Raw genomic sequence first — 16,941 nt, 5'->3', positions numbered from 1 at the left:
TTCTTTGTTGTAGAAGAATGTGGTCCCTAGATCCTACTGTAGAGTGCTTGTTACACATTAGAAGTTTTCTTTGTTGTAGAAGAATTTGGTCCCTAGATCCTACTGTAGAGTGCTTGTTACACATTAGAAGTTTTCTTTGTTGTAGAAGAATTTGGTCCCTAGATCCTACTGTGGAGTGCTTGTTACACATTAGAAGTTTTCTTTGTTGTAGAAGAATTTGGTTCCTCCTACTGTGGAGTGTTTGTTACACATTTTGTGGAGGGTCATGGAAAGAGCCCCAGGCCCACAGAAAAACACCCCCACACTGGTACTGAAACCAAGAATGAAACATATTAAAAAAACATTCAACAAATCTGGAAACTCAGATTTATCAAACTCTTCAGTTTTGCATTGAAATATATTTATATCTTCAAACCTTGGGTGACTTTTAGCAATGTCCTGGAAAATCTTGTCCCAGTTTGGTCGTCCATAATGTGTCTTTTGTGCTAGCCCAGTCACCGGGTCAACATCCTCATGTTCATGTAAAATAATGTTTTGGGCCTGAAAGCAAAAATATTGTCTAAGATTAATGTATAATTTTTAATTACTAAACTCCCACCAAGGGTATGACCAGGAGGCTGTCTTTATTAATACCCCCTCCACCTCAAAAACAATGCATAAGAAAAGTATTTCAGGAAGAGGTCAATCGTACATGCTTTATCAATGGGTATGCAAGTCTTGATTTTTTACAATTCAGTAAAGAAAAATATCAAGCTTCGTCTTTAAGAAGAATATTTTTTATAAATCAAGAGGGGCCACTATGCTCAGGTGAGTAAAAATCATGTTTATTTACGGGGCTTCAGTTATCCCCCTTTTCCAATGACCTCTTTTTATTAGTTACAACTAGTATACATATGATACAGTCAGTAAATACATTTCACTCTGTTTTCACTGTTTAACAACTATTGTTGTTATTTGTCATCCCATTACATGTGTCCAATTTCCTAGTCAAGTAGATATAATATCTAAGGATATTGCCTATAATTACCTGGTTTTTGTCCCAGCCCCGTGTTAAGTAGATATAGTAATTGAGAAACTCGCTGTGACCGTCTTCAGCCATTTGTTGGTCAAAGTTCTTCAGAAGATCGTTAATCCATTCAAAAGAGTTGGTGTCTGGACACACCCAGTAAAAGTACACCTTTCTCAGCTTCATGTCTTCTTTGGATTCTTTGTGTTTGTGCCTGTTAATAGTGATGTTAATACATATAAAAATCTCATACAAATCTACCGCACTCATTCCAGACACAAGAACAGAAACAAAACCTAACTAGTTGACAAAGATAAAAGTATTTCTTTGTTATCATACCAGATATGTCTCAGGATGGAAGCAAATGGAGTGACTCCAATACCCCCCGCCACGAATACATCAACTTCATACCAGAAAATATCCTACAGATTATATAATAAGATGTTTCAATAATACATGTAATTGTACCATAAGCTGCATAAAATTCATGAAATTCTTATCTTCAGAATAATCATTTTACCTCTGTAGCTGTTCCAAACGGTCCATCCACTGCTAACCTAGAAAAAGGAATAGATTAACATTCCCCAATTATTAGAAAGGCAAAATGAAATAAGCCTTGTACTAAGATACTTGCTACAATTATATTTGAGCCACTTTTAAAACATTTAAAGCAATGAGAAATGCAAATCAGATGAAAAAACATGATCCATGTGACCTAATTATAGTATGTTATGTTAAGAAAATAGAATTTTATATATACATGCATGTAAATGCATGTACATATTTGGTAGGTAGGCCACATTAATGTGTTCATTATTTCAAACATATACCTTGGCATTTTCCTTGAAGATTGGAATTCTCCATCATCAACGTAGCACGCCTTAGCGAGTGCCTCTGTCCAATCACCGGCTCGTCTGATGTGTACAGAAAAATAGTCATCTTCAGGGGCCTGAAGGAATACAGCAGCATCTATATTACACTAATCTAATTATGTAGCTATGCTGTAAGTTTACTGGTCTTGGTGCAATCAAATAAAAGAACGTTTTCCAACATAAACTTCATTTAACCCAACATACATGTAAACTTAATTTCAATATGCATTTATTTACAAGTACATTATATTACATGATATACACAAATTTCATTTACATGAAAGATGACCAAGAAGTCAAAATGTTAATTAACGTTATATCATTGTGATTACTAAGTCTTGATTTTATAAGTAATTTACAAAAGCATCATTAGAGACTACCTACTGAGGTAAGCGTGAAAGGATGCCATTCCAGACTAGAGATGCTGGGACAATGGAGAAATATGTACTGTCCTGGTCCCATCTTAAAACCTTTCTTCTTCATCTGCAGCTCATAGACTTTGGAGGGATGTTGCACCACCTGGAATAAGATTTTAAAAGTATTTTCTAAGCTTTTACAGGAAAATTAACTGGAGGAAATGGTCATTATTAATACTTTGAATTTTGATTTGAAATCAGAATGTTGATGTTACCTTGGAAACGACCACTTTCTGGGTACTTCTCCAGAATCTGACTGCCCTCTCTATGAAGTATATGACCAGTGGTGCCACCACCCACTTCCAAGCCTGATAAAACAGTTTGTGCTAATTGAAAGACTCCTATCTTATATTATTTTCATTTCATATCTCATTTAAAATATTTTAATTCATAAAACTAGAAATATGTTTTCATAAGACATCAATGCCCCACCCAAGGTTCATGAGTATGCAACATGAAGAATTGTATTAGTGAATAATGTTTGTTGAAAATATCTTTAAGAGTATCTTTTAAACTGAGTTTTATAAACAATAAATAGTTAAGTCAAAAGGTCATTGAGAAGGTTAAGGTAAAAAAAAAATAATTGGACACAGTTGGTAAATCTTACCAAATAATGTATCAGTGCATAAGCTTATATAAAAAATATCTTGAACAGTTTCTTTTAAACTGAGCAAATCACAAATTTAAGAAAAGTGAGGTCAAGGTGAAAGGAAAGGTCAAGGTAAAAAATGTTGATGCAATTTAACAACCCTCATCAAAATGTATAGGCATATATGAAGTTTGATAAAAATATTTTGAATAGTTTCTTTGAAATTTACCTAAACACAATTTTGAACTCAAGGTGAAAGCAAAGTTCAAGGTCAAATATGTTGATGCCATTGAATAGCTCTCATCAATATGTAAAAGCATATCAAGATTGATAAAAATATATTGAATAGTTTCTTTGCAATTTAGCTAAACACAAATTTCACATCAAGATCAAAGGAAAGGTAAATGTCAAAAATTTTGATGCAGTTGAATAGCTCTCTCCTATGTGTAACAGCATATTAGATTTGCATGTTTAAAATATTTTAACAGTTTTATTGAAATTGAAATGAACACTGTTTTAAGAAAAGTTAGGTCAAGATCACAGGAAATGTCAAGGTCAAAAAATGTTGATGCAGTAGAACAACTCTCATCAATAGGAGTAAGTATAAGCATAAAAGGTTTAATAAAAATATCTTCATTGAAACTTAGCTAAATACAAATTTAAGACAAGTGAAGTCAAGGTCAAAGGAAAGGTCAAGGTCATAAAATGTAGATGAAATTGAAAAGTTCTCATCAGTATGTATCAGAATAAAAGGTTTGATAAAAATATCTTGTGTAGTTTCTTTGAATCTGAGCTAAACACTAATTTAAGAAAAGTGAGGTCAAGGTCACAGGAAAGGTCATGGTTTAAAAATTAGAATGCAGTTGAACAGCTCTCATCAATATGTACAAGCATATAAGGTTTTATAAAAATATCTTAATTTTCTTTGAAATTGAGATAATCACTAATTTAAGAAAGTAAGGTCAAAGTCAAAGGAAAGATCAAGGTCAAAAATGCTGATGCAGTTGAATAAATCTCAACAATATGTATCAGCAAATAAAGTTTGATTAAAATATCTTGAATAATTTCTTTAAAACTTAGCTAAATTCAAGTTTAAGGAAAGAAATGTTAAACGTAAGGTTTGATAAAAATATGAATAGTTTCAAAGAACACTTATATAAGAAAAGTGAGGTCAAGGTCAATGGGAAGGTCAAAGTCAAAAAATGTTGATGCCTTTGAAAAGCTCTTATCAATATGTATCAGCATATGAAGTTTGATAATTAATATCTTGAACAGTTTCTTTGAAACTGAGCTAAACACAAAGTGTGACAGAAGGATGGAAAGTTGGAAGGATGCAAAATGGATACAGTATGACAAACACTATAAGCCCCAGCCATATTCATGGTGGGGCATAAAAATTAAAATCAAAACAATGTTAAAAACAAACAATTTTAGTAGTAGTAGAATTCCTAGCTTTATTTTTCGGCAAAATTGTCTCTTTTTCTAAATATATAACTTCCTTATTTTGTTTAACATTTTAATATGCCTGATACACTTTGGGTCTTACATTGGGTTCCAGACCCACAAACTGAGGGATGGGGCATCCTCCTGGTCTCCCCCAGTTCTCGAAGCTGGCCATACATTGCTGTGGATTGTGTTCTGCCACATTACTCTGTCGCCTCACTATCCCCCTATAATGAACATAGTTTTCAGTTATATTTTAATCATATTGCTTAAGTTACTGAATTTTCTCATGCTGGGATGGAAGCAAAGTCATGCTGTTGCCCCCCCCCCCCCCCCACTCTCCATATTACATCAGGTTTCAAACATGCACTCAGAAACATTGACAGCCCTGATCAAACCCTGAATAATAATACAGATCAAAGCATTAAGTTACTGTTATCTCACTTTTTGAAAGAGAGGTCATTTTCATTTATACACGATTGGGATATCATGTGATATGCTCTCAGCCAATCAGAATGAAAAACTTTGATACTTACTGGAATCCATGAACAATGACACCGATGAAAAAGAGGATGAAAAGATGATGAGTAAACCAGAAAATCTCAAAATATGAACGTCTGAAATAAAGTACATTGTATAAACCAGAAAATTTCAAAATATGAACATCTGATATAAAGTGTACATGTTCTATTATAGTTATTTCACACTATAGTCATATGATATTACTTGAAGAGTATATTGATAATATCCAGCAACTTAAATTCAATCTCATTGTGACACCTTTCATGTTAAGTTATTTTACATGTAGATGCTTTTCTTTTTTCTTCTTCTATTTTTGTAGCAGTTTTCAATATTTTGCTCAGATAAAATGGTATATACTTAATCCTGACAGCTGACTTTTTTGTTACATAATCTACCTGATGAGCTCAGTTGCTGAGGAAACCATGACAATGAGTATGAGTGTGATGACGACGCCTGACACACCGGATAAAGTCTTCAGTGCCTCCTTAACAGCATCCTGTAGTGTTGGGAAGTAGCAAAAAAATATTAGATTACTAGGAAGTCATGCATACCGATAATGGGAAGTAGTGGAAAATGCTAAAAAAAATATCAGATCAATACTAAGTCATAGGTTTTATCTTCATCATATCATTGTGAATATTTGCTTCATTAGACTTAAGTGATCTGAAGGAATAAATGAGTCACCTGCCATAGAGTTGTTCTTAAAACTGGCCTTGAAACCAAAATAGTGTCATGGTCATTGTAATGAACAATTTTATGACAATTTATAGAGATGAGAACATCAAACAAGATCTGATTTGTAAGCATTACTGCATGCTAAGTCATCTATCCAGACACATACTTGATAATTAAAAGCTATTTTTAATTAATGTGATCATCTGATAACCAACAGTACTTAGCAGAAACAATATTTATGTCTTTTCTAAGCTTTATCCCTATTTTTTATTTAATGTTGTAGATAGTGGTTTCTTTTTATACTGCCCCATATTACACATGCATAAATCTCCATCCATTTAGTTGATACACATATCTTAAATAAACTGCCTTCAATTTATTTCTGTCGTTGTATTTTATTTAAGTCAAGCATCCTGGATACTTACAGTGTTAGGAGAATCTATGAAGTTTAAGAATGTTGTGTTAACACTTGGATTATCTCGATAGGAGCTGAGCATCGCTAACAGTTCACGATTGGCCGTATCTCTACTGTTATATGCTTCCCTGTAGCGCTCTACATTAAATATGTGGGCTCCCAAATGTATTGCTGGAATTTCAAAACATTCATTTAATGTAATGCTATAGAAAGATATAGGAAGCTACACAGATTTTTGATAATCTACATACTTTTGTCTGAAATATCATTTTAATCTTCACTGAGTTATCTCCCATTTGGAGCCAAATTTTTAAATTCATGACAAAATGGAATTTTTAAGTAGTCTTAAAAAATTATCTTTCTTTCCTTAATATCATAATTATAAACCTATAGAATTGTTTGAGTGGTTTAAGAATTAATATATCAGAAATATGAATTTGTCACAGTTTCACCTATTCTAATGCTGAGCTTGATTACATGCAATCAAATCAGATTCATAATAAATCAGTTTTGCAATTTAGTACTAAGTAACTGTAATTATTAAGTACATCAAAACAATTTCAGTTTTAGAATTGAGACCTCACATGCAAAAATATATTTTACACATGTTAATTTTCTATGAGAAGAATTATTTTGACACTTTTCTCTTATGAATATGCAGAAAATCCTGCTAATGAGAGACTCAGTCATGAAAAAAGATTTTCTCCTATCACAACTCCAAGTGAAACCATCTCTAAAGATTCACAGGTTCTGAATCAAGAATTCTATCAGATTTAGTTTCCAAAATCCAAGTACCGGTGTTATAAGTAGGATTTCCCCCATAGCCAGCTTCCCCCGTAATCTGTACTTTAGAGTAGGACTTCTCCCAAAGGGGAAATTTCACAATACAGCAAAATTACCCCTTTCTTTCTCAAAGTAGAAATTCCCCTATTTCATTATTGCTAAAATCATACCAACAATATTTTGGCTAAAAGTTTATAGTTATTTAAGTCAACTGACTTTTTTTTAATGGAAATATGAGTGTTTTCCACTCAAGAATTTTTCAATTTAAGTATGAAATCTTAAAATATATATATCAAATCATTGAGTCTCAACCAAAAATTTTAACCCATAGAAATTTGTAAAATTAGTCACTCAAAAAATCGTAAGACTCGATGTCTCAACACATCTCTTGGTGAAGTGGTTCCTGTTTCTAAAATTCATATTATTGATAAGATTCAACATACAATTTTGTGAGTATTTGAATCTAGAAGTTCTTCAAAAGTATTAAAAAAAAATGACCAAATGCATATTTATCAACCCACAATAAAAATACAGGCAATGAAAATAGATTTCTATGTCTCAGCAAATGTCTTTAGATAGTGTCTAAATACCTGCCAAATATCTCGTTGATATCTCAATTAACAAAAAAATTATGCCCAAAAATGATGCTAAAATTGTCAGGAGTGCAACACCTATTTGTGACATTTTGAAATTTCAATATTTTTTGGAGATCTGTGAAATAAATAATAATGCTTTATGTTGAAAATAAAGACTTTCCTGATAATATTCAAAGTATTGAGCTTTAAATGTGCGCTATAGTAACTTTTGTTTAATCAAGTTGTGGTCATGGCTAATGTTTAAAAAAATGTTATACCATGTCAGGAGTGCAACAGAAAATATGTAGTGTTGCCAAAAAAACATCAATTGTAAAATTCTGAAAGAAAATTAAGACAAAAAAGAATTTTCGAAGTGTAAAACAATAACTGATATACATTTTAAAACTTAAAAATGTTATATAAATCACAAGCAGCATTAATTAGAGTCAAGTATATGTGCATACCCAATAATGTCAGGAGTGCAACATTTGATGTTTTGCTCCCAAGCATGAAACAAGAGGCCCATGGGCCACATCGCTCACCTGAGTAACTTTGGCCATGCTGTTCATTACCAGACTCCCCCCTTGTAATACCTATTGTGGCCCCACCCTCCCCCCAGGGGCCATGATTTGAACAATTTAGAATCTACACTACCCCAGGATGCTTCCACATAAGTTTCAGTTTTTCTGGTCCAGTGGTTCTTGAGAAGATTTTTAAAGATTTTTCCTATATATTTCAATGTAAAACTTGGGATTCCCCCTATTGTGGCCCGCCCTACCCCCGGGGGTCATGATTTGAACAATTTACAATCTACACTTCTCCAGGATGCTTCCACATAAGTTTCAGCTTTTCTGGTCCAGTGGTTCTTGAGAAGAAGATTTTTAAAGATTTTTCCTATATATTTCAATGTAAAACTTGTATTTCCTATTGTGGCCCCGTCCTACCCCCGGGGGTCATGATTTGAACAATTTACAATCTACACTACCCCAGGATGCTTCCACATAAGTTTCAGCTTTTCTGGTCCAGTGGTTCTTGAGAAGAAGATTTTAAAAGATTTTTCCTATATATATTTCAATGTAAAACTTGGATTCCCTATTGTGGCCCCGCCCTACCCCCGGGGGTCATGATTTGAACAATTTACAATCTACACTTCTCCAGGATGCTTCCACATAAGTTTCAGCTTTTCTGGCCCAGTGGTTCTTGAGAAGAAGATTTTAAAAGATTTTTCCTATATATTTCAATGTAAAACTTGGATTCCCTATTGTGGCCCCGCCCTACCCCCGGGGGTCATGATTTGAACAACTTAGAATCTACACTACCCCAGGATGCTTCCATATAAGTTTCAGCTTTACTGGCCCTGTGGTTCTTGAGAAGAAGATTTTTTAATGACCCCACCCTATTTTTGTCTTCTCTTGATTATCTCTCCTTGTGAGGGGACTTGGCCCTTCATTTTAACAATTTAAATTCCCCTTCACCCAAGGATGCTTTGTACCAAGTTTGGTCAAAATTGGCCCAGTGGTTCTTGAGAAGAAGTAAAAAATGTGAAAAGTTTACAGACGGACGGACAGACAGACGGACGGACAGACGGACAGACGGACGACGGACAAAATGTGATCAGAAAAGCTCACTTGAGCCTTCGGCTCAGGTGAGCTAAAAACTATTATCATTATATGATTTTCTGATTTTTATTTTTGAAAAGAAAGACAAAGAACATTTTTACCAAATAGATTTATCAATTACCGGATCTGTCTGTGCTTCAGGTCTATATTTCTATGGTCAGGAGTGCAACACATTTTTTTAAAGATTCAAGTTGTGTGACGAGAACACTTCTATTCATGCTTAGACATATTCATTAATTAATAATGATCTTTTTGTATAATTTAATACTAAATTATTGACAGTTTTATTATTAAAATCCTTCCTTTTTCAATTTTATCAATTCAGATGTGTTTTTATCTTTTTTGTGATTTTTTTAATGAATATTAAAAATAAACACCCTAAAAAATTGTTATAAAATTCAAGTACATGTCATTCCTCCTCAACTTCACTGAAACAACAGAACAAGTTCTTATTTAATTTTCACTTCACAATTCTACTTTAAAGGTCCCAATGCTTTTGGTCAGGAGTGCAACAAATATGTAAGAATTATAAATCATCCAATAAGAATAAAAATAAAGAAAAAATGATGAGTAGAATTTTTCTGGTGAGTTACTGTGTTTGTCCTCTAAATAGAGGATATTCAATGTTTTGTAGATGAATATGGAATTTATTTCACGAGTGGGACAGGATTTTTTGATATTTTCACGAGTGCGAAGCACGAGTGAAAATATCAAAAAATGCTGTCTCACGAGTGAAATAAATTCCATATTCATCTACAAAACATTGAATTTTCTGTTTATTACATTTTCTTTGATTTTCCCTTTGCCTCTGTCTTTTCTTAACACAGTGCCATAGGCTTGACGTCATAGTTGAGCGGTTGAGACATCATAGCTTAGAAGTTGTGTGTCAGATTGAAAACATTACATAGCATGGATTTTAGCAACATATTTAGGAAGAAATTTGCAGTTTTAGCTCTATCAAGATGCTTAGTTACTATCTCTATCTTATGACAGGCCAGAAATTATTTTTTACTTACTTTGATATCCTTTCACACTGTGAGAGAATATCATTTTTGGTATTCTTTCACACTGTGAGAGAATATCACTTTTATTCAATAAATAAATCACAGTATTTCACTGTTGAAAATGTAATAAAGTAAAATATGCTATAAAATATATTTATCTTCTAAATATACATTTAAGCTAGTTTTTTGGCATAAATTAGGGAATAATTCCAGATAAAATGCGAATTTTAAATACTTTCATCTGTTTAAATACTGAAGTATTGGGCTATAAATATTGCACAATTTCATTACCACTTGATGTTGCCAACACTTTATGAATTTTTGTGTTCTACGGTTTTAATTTTAAAGAGCTAGGTTCACTTTATACATAAAATGGCCCTGTAGATAAACCAATTTATCCACTAACACACTATGTCCCTTTCTCAACATCAATATAAAGTAGAGACTTGGTGCTTTCAATTTGTATATAAAAGTTTTCTCTAAAGAGTTCAGGTACAGGAAAACAGGTTGTGTGAAATTGCAGTGTTCTTCAGTTTTGCAGAAAACAGTTGAATTTGAGACCATTCAACAAAGAATGAAAATATGAGCACACCCCTCGATCCAAAAATTAAAATATGTTTTATAATCTTAAAAAGCAGTTCTTTCATTATATATTTGCAGATTTTGGATCGCAGGTTGTGCTGTATACGAAATATTAAAAAATAGCTTCATATTTTGACCATTTTTGAAGAAATATTCGGGATATGTGAATAATGACGCAATTCATGACTTCATAATGCATTAACTAGGAAGAAAATTTTGTCATTGTCGGTAGAAATTCAGTCACCAAGTGTTCTAGTGATATTTATTGCCTTGTCGACTAAAAGTATGCAGTTTTCATTTTTCATAAATTTACAGGGCCAAAAAAGGCCCTAAGTGGCCCTTGCTCTTTTACTGCAGTCAAGAGTGCAACAAAACTGCTTTATAATTACCAATGCTTTTCAACTCTCTTTACTAAAAATTGAGTTAAAAAAAATGTTTGATACTATTTGATGTTCAAAACACTATGTCTATCAATAAATTACAGAAATTTTCCAGTCAATTCAGGGAATAGTTTTCATCATTTCACATATAGTTTTATATACAATTCATATATATTACACTTTGCAAATAATCATGTGTCAAGGTCTTCAATATATGAAAAACCTGCCGTAAACGATCAAAAATATCAAAATGACAAATTAATTTACAAAGTAAGAATGGGTTATTGTGTGTTATAATTTTTAAAACAATGTTAAATAAAATACATATCAGATGTCAGGAGTGCAACACAATAATGTAACATAGGGTCACTTCAAAATCTAGTATTTTTTTGCAAGAGAACTCGTATATAAAAATTCTTTTTTGGCTTAGATTTAAAGAATCGGCTTGAACGGACAAAAAAGTGAAATTTGGGGAATTTTATTGCTTCATATTTTTTTCATATTAAAACTTTTCAAACCAGAATTGAAAAAATAATGTACAATAACAATCAAAAAGCCATTTTTTTTGGACACACATACAAGAGAAGATACTCAATCAAGGTCTAGATTTAATCATTTATACCCCTTTTACCATTTTGAAGCATAAAAAACTATAATTTCTTGTGATTATGTATTTTAGAAAGTCTTTTAAGGTGTAATGATATTTTCTTTTTTCAAAAGAAATTTTACAAATAAAAATTCTGAAACTTTTTAATCCAACTGTCTATTCTATTGCCACTTCAGGATTTTTAACTAGAATGCATGTGCAATATGATGATATAAGTGAAAAATATGTTAGAAGTAGTTGAATTTTTCCAAAAAATTTCAGTTTGGTGGTCATTTTTTTTAATTCACCCAAAACCGAAAGAGTATAAGAAACATTGAATTTGTAAGCCATAGCATATTATGTCCCCTTGACCCTAGCCAGGTAATTTTAGATTTTTAAAGCAGAGAGCACATATATTCTCTTAAAGTTTTGAAAAATTTCAAATTTTTAGAAATTGACCCATTTTAGTTCCATAGCAACAGCAGCTATTTTGGTATTTTCACATATTTATGCTTATGTAGTTTGAAATACAATTGGAAAAAAAAAATCCATTTAAAACAAACTTCCTCCTTTTTGTGTCAATGGCTACAGTTAACTTTTTTTTTTTTTTGCAGAAACCAGTTTGACCAAACAAAAAGAATAAGACTTTAATGCTCCAAAGGAAATGGTTGTGCAGTTACTGAAAAAAATGAAATTAAAAAATCTAAATTTTCATACCTTCAAATTGTATGTTTCAATGGAAATGGACATTTTGAAAATATAAAATACTGAATGTACAACTTAACTTTTATATTAATTTTAAGTTTTATTAGGATTGTCTACTGCGAGATCATCTGTGGGAAAATTATAGAAGGGACACTTGTAACAAAGTGCCGCCCCCCCCTCCCCTCTTATCCTATCATATATAAGTTCAAGCATAATATTTTATTTGGGGATGGGGGGTATTGTCTCTGGAGGAAATTGCACTCTATCTCTCTTAAACAGAGTAGGATTTCCCACCAAAAAACTGAATCTGGTGTGAGATAAATCCTACTCTAGTCATTTTTCCATGGGCGAAATCCTACTCTAGAGGCTATTTTCTAGGAGTGGGTGGGAATGGGGGTGTCTTTCTCTAGAGCCTATTTTCCAGGGAGTGGATTCTACTCTACAGCCAGTTTTCCCCGGGGGTGGGGGAGGGGAGTGAGATTAGAAGGGAAAACCTACTTTATAAGACCAGTATGTACAATCAAAAATTGTAGATTTTTAATTCCTTTGTAATAAAAACACTACTTAATGAAGGAAATTATGCTATATTTATTCGCAGGGGGTACTTCATTAAAATTATTCTTTACCTGTATGTATACATATCATGTAAGCTATGTATCGATGAAATGTGATGTGTTTGTCCAACAGGCGACGTATATTTCTATTACAACATCTCTAAAAAAATAAAAGAAATAAATTGATTTTTCCATGTTATGTATCATTTTTAACCATATTTTTTTTTTTAACTTCACTTAAACCATTATACAAAATTAACATGATATGGAATTAGTCACTGTTTTGAAATTAAAGTAATGGAGTTTAAAGAAATTTCTTGTTATTATTACACATTTATTTAAAAAAAGCAGAATTTGAAAAATCAAAGAGATGTTTGCTAACTGAAAAACTTACTGCTAATGGCCTGTAAAAAATAAATAATGTTGACTTATCTGATGTTCAGTGCATTCGTACTTACTTGAAATGATCCTCTAATGGCTGATAACAAATTTCTACACACCGGTAATAAAATTAGCATGCAATTGAGATTGAGGCAAGCAGCACTTGCTCGTGCCCAGGGCAGGGCAGGCTACAACAAAGAAAACAAAATAGACAATAATGAGTGAGATTGAGGCTTGGGCCCTGGGGCAGTCAATACCCTGGTAGATAAATTAAAATAACTATAAATAAATCAGTTTAAACATATGCAGGTGATACTGAGACTCACACTGGGTACAGTCCAGACCGGGACAAAGTCAGAAAAAAAAAATAAGTGAGATTGAGATGACTGGACAATAATGGCCCAGGTTATCTGTATTTCCTATACACATATGTATTTTCCTATTAAAAACTTTGATGCCCTGTTGAGGTCCTACCCTACCCCCGTGGGTCATAATTTGAACAAACTTGAATACACTACCTAAGGATGTTTATGTATTAATATGACTAATAATAGCTTAGCTGTTCTTGAGAAGATTTTTAAAGATATTTCCTATATATTCTTATGTAAAAACTTTGATCCCCTGTATAGGGCCCCACCCTACCCCTGGGGTCATGATTTGAAAACTCTTGAATCTACACTACCTGAGGATAGTTCTGTATTATGTTCATGATGTGAACAAATTTGAATCTACAGTATGTAATAAAGCTTTCATGTAAGATTCATCTTTTCTGGTCCAGAGGTTCTTGAGAAGAGGATTTTTAAAAGATGCCACCAAATTTTAAGAAATTCTTAATTATCTCCCCTTGAAAGAAGGTTGTGGCACTTCTTGTGAATAAACTTAAATTCCCTTCACCCAAGTATCTGGCAAGTTTGGTTGAAATTGGCCCAGTGGTTATTGAGAAGAAGTTGAAATTGTGAAAGTTTACAGACAATGGATGACAGATGGACAGCTTCGGACACTCTTCAATCAAAAAAGCTCACTTGAGCCTTTGGTTCAGGCGAGCTAACAAGGAATTAGCATATACAACCAACTTTAAATTGTAACAAGAAGGAAAAGAATTTGACGGATCAGATCAGGATTCTAATCCAGGTCCTCTGAATCACTAGTCCAGTGCTCACAGTACAATCTGACCAATCTGGCCACCATTGATCAAACCTGTCTGACCGCCACAAAATGAATCATTATCATTTTTTAATAAGTGTAAAGTTTTACTTTAAAATATTGCAAAAAATAAAAGTACTGGTAATTTTTCTATTACATACCCCAAGCATGAGATTTGTATAATCATAATATATCTGGAGGAACCGGAAATAGGTCACCACAAAGTATACAATGTTGGCAATCAACCACAGAGTCTGAAAAAGATAAAAAAAAAATTTGTATGTTACGTATCTTATCATGAAAAAGTATTCTGCAAAGGACAGTTGACCTCAAGACTCTAAATTAAGGACAGATTTAAGTCAAAATTTTGATTTTGAGTATCTTGAGTTTCTTCAAACATGTCAAATAACATGAATAATTATAATGTGCATAAAAAATTGCAGGTTTGTAAAATATTTTAATTAAAACAAATAAATGATGAAAATTTTGTTTCTTTATCAAAATTATTTCAAAATATATAATGATTTGAAATTTTGACAGTCTGTTCTCAGTTTGTATTGGGGCCTGACTGATATACCAAGGTTCTTACACAGCACATACAGACACACAGTCAAAGTCAAAATAAGGAAAATCAAACAGCACACTCATGATTGGATGTGACATGATTATAATGATACTTATAAAATGAGCTATTTGGTAAAAAATATAATAAAACAACATGAACAAGGTCTTAGCAAACATCTTCTGCTTGGTCACCAAATAATGTTTTATTGCATCTTATCAGTGTACGTGAGTTTTGGGTAAGGGGCTAACAATGATCATGCCCTATAGTACATCAGGAAATAAGGGTTTCCTATGTGTAAGGGCTATCTCATCATATACTTGATTAACTGTCGTAATTCCTGGCCCAGTCTGAATCCTGTTCATTTAAGTGTTCAAGTATTTACATCAGAACACATGTATAATCACTCAGAGAAATAATTTTAACATGCAGCAACAGGAAATATAAATGAAGAGGCCTACACTTACACATGTACTTTGATTGCATATTATTTATTAAGTTCAACATGTTCAAGTATAATAAGCATATTTTCAATTTATTTTTTATTAAACATGCCAATCTGCACTAAAAATATCAAAAAAGACCCACCCCATAAGATATGCAGTTCTATGTAGTACAAGTGTTCTTACAGATGTTGAATAATTTTAACTGATTCAGAGGAAGTTTATTACGAGTTCCTTGTCCACAAAGTACACATAGTTAATAGCCCGCTTTTAGTTCACACGTTAAAATAGTTTGCTTTTCAGAATGATCAGGTAGTGGGTTTTATTAGACCGAACAGTCTGATTAGAAAAGGAAACTGAAATTTCCTTTCCATATTTGAATTTCAAATTTTAGTAATCACAAAGCTTACAAATTTTTCATATAAAAGCATTAAATTATTCTTTCAAAATTAATGTCCATGCAGTCATTTCACTTATTTTTTTCTATGAAACTTTGAGATAAAAATAAAATTATCCAAAAAATTAAAAAACCAACCCCCCCCCCCCCCCCAAAAAAAAAAAAGAAAAGAAAAGAAAAGAAATTCATGATATACATGTAGATTCTAATTAAAACTTTGAAGAATATTTTTAATATAAGGTTAAAATCTTTATATTTTATGTTCAAGGGAAATATTGAATATTGTATTAGAAATCCATTTTATGCACAAAAACAGATTTCTCCCCATTTGATGCAGAAGATATACATTAAAGCTGAAACAGACACCGCAGAATAAGATTCACTATCTGGCTCTAGTCTAAGCAATAGACTGTACATGATGAAATGTAGGGTGGCTAATCAAACACTGCACTAAGTGCTATCTGATACTTACAATCACTAGCCATCTTGGCAAGTCGTTCAAAATTCTTGCCATAGTCAAATTAATCCAGCTACACTAGACTAAGACCAGCAATGAATCACGTCTTCACGTCTGGCGGTTTGCGTGGTTGTCATCCGATATGTTTGTTTATCCGAGGAATTTCGAAACTTCATTTATGTCTTCTTTAGGTAAAATCTAATATTATATATACGTTATGTCCATTTCCAGCATTTGTTATCCACCCTATACAGTGACCAAATCAATTATATCCATCTATAAACAGCGACACATGTATTATTACAAACTTTTGTTTTGCTTCTTGAAAGACACGCCCACTGCATAGAAGTAAAATTCAAATAGGATCGGATTTAATTCCGTATTCTGGGAACATCAGCATCATCAGCAGTTTATCAATCAGAGAATCTGTTCAAGTTTAAAAATTACTTTATACACCAATTACCTTATCACACACTTCAAATAGATCTCCAGATCTAATAACATGTTTTAAGTAAAAGACATCTATGCTGGCAGAACAGGCACTTAATTGTTTAGAACTGTAATTTTGTTAACCTGATATAATAATAACACAAGGTATCTAACACCAGGCACTCGTTTTTTTGTAATAAATTTTTTCACCCAAAGCCCATAGTATAATAATATGTGCTATTATTACACTATGGGTTGAAAAATATTACAGAAACAACTGCTTAATTGTAGCTGACAATGTCTGTATGTGGTTCTCAATCTTTGCCCCATGGAGCCTAGCTGAACATATTATTGTATCTAATATAGAAAAAAGATAATCTTTATGATCACTTAACAGGCCCGT

At 32.4% G+C, this 16,941-nt stretch overlaps 1 protein-coding gene across 1 annotated transcript in view; it reads right to left on the bottom strand.

Annotated features, from left to right (window-relative positions):
* LOC133184960 (uncharacterized) overlaps positions 1-16,415 on the bottom strand; it is a 38,551-nt gene extending 22,136 nt beyond the window's left edge. The window contains exons 1-16 of the mRNA XM_061320025.1: positions 16,125-16,415; positions 14,412-14,504; positions 13,185-13,295; positions 12,799-12,886; positions 5,949-6,109; positions 5,244-5,344; positions 4,863-4,943; positions 4,430-4,553; positions 2,510-2,602; positions 2,263-2,397; positions 1,837-1,955; positions 1,527-1,563; positions 1,346-1,428; positions 1,028-1,220; positions 416-540; positions 196-310 (exon numbers count right to left, since the gene is read on the bottom strand). Coding sequence (XP_061176009.1) covers positions 196-310; positions 416-540; positions 1,028-1,220; positions 1,346-1,428; positions 1,527-1,563; positions 1,837-1,955; positions 2,263-2,397; positions 2,510-2,602; positions 4,430-4,553; positions 4,863-4,943; positions 5,244-5,344; positions 5,949-6,109; positions 12,799-12,886; positions 13,185-13,295; positions 14,412-14,504; positions 16,125-16,166 — 1,701 coding nt within the window. The 5' untranslated portion in view covers positions 16,167-16,415. The remainder of the gene's footprint in view (positions 1-195; positions 311-415; positions 541-1,027; positions 1,221-1,345; positions 1,429-1,526; positions 1,564-1,836; positions 1,956-2,262; positions 2,398-2,509; positions 2,603-4,429; positions 4,554-4,862; positions 4,944-5,243; positions 5,345-5,948; positions 6,110-12,798; positions 12,887-13,184; positions 13,296-14,411; positions 14,505-16,124) is intronic.
* Between the last annotated feature and the right edge of the window lie 526 nt (positions 16,416-16,941).

The sequence above is a fragment of the Saccostrea echinata genome, unplaced genomic scaffold, assembly GCF_033153115.1.
Source record: "Saccostrea echinata isolate AGI-Se365-2 ecotype Australia unplaced genomic scaffold, CSIRO_AGI_Sech_v1 ptg000012l, whole genome shotgun sequence".
In the NCBI taxonomy this organism is placed as follows: Eukaryota; Metazoa; Mollusca; class Bivalvia; order Ostreida; family Ostreidae; genus Saccostrea; species Saccostrea echinata.
The sequence above is the reverse complement of the archived record's forward strand: the minus strand, read 5'-3'. Positions and strand labels throughout refer to the sequence as shown.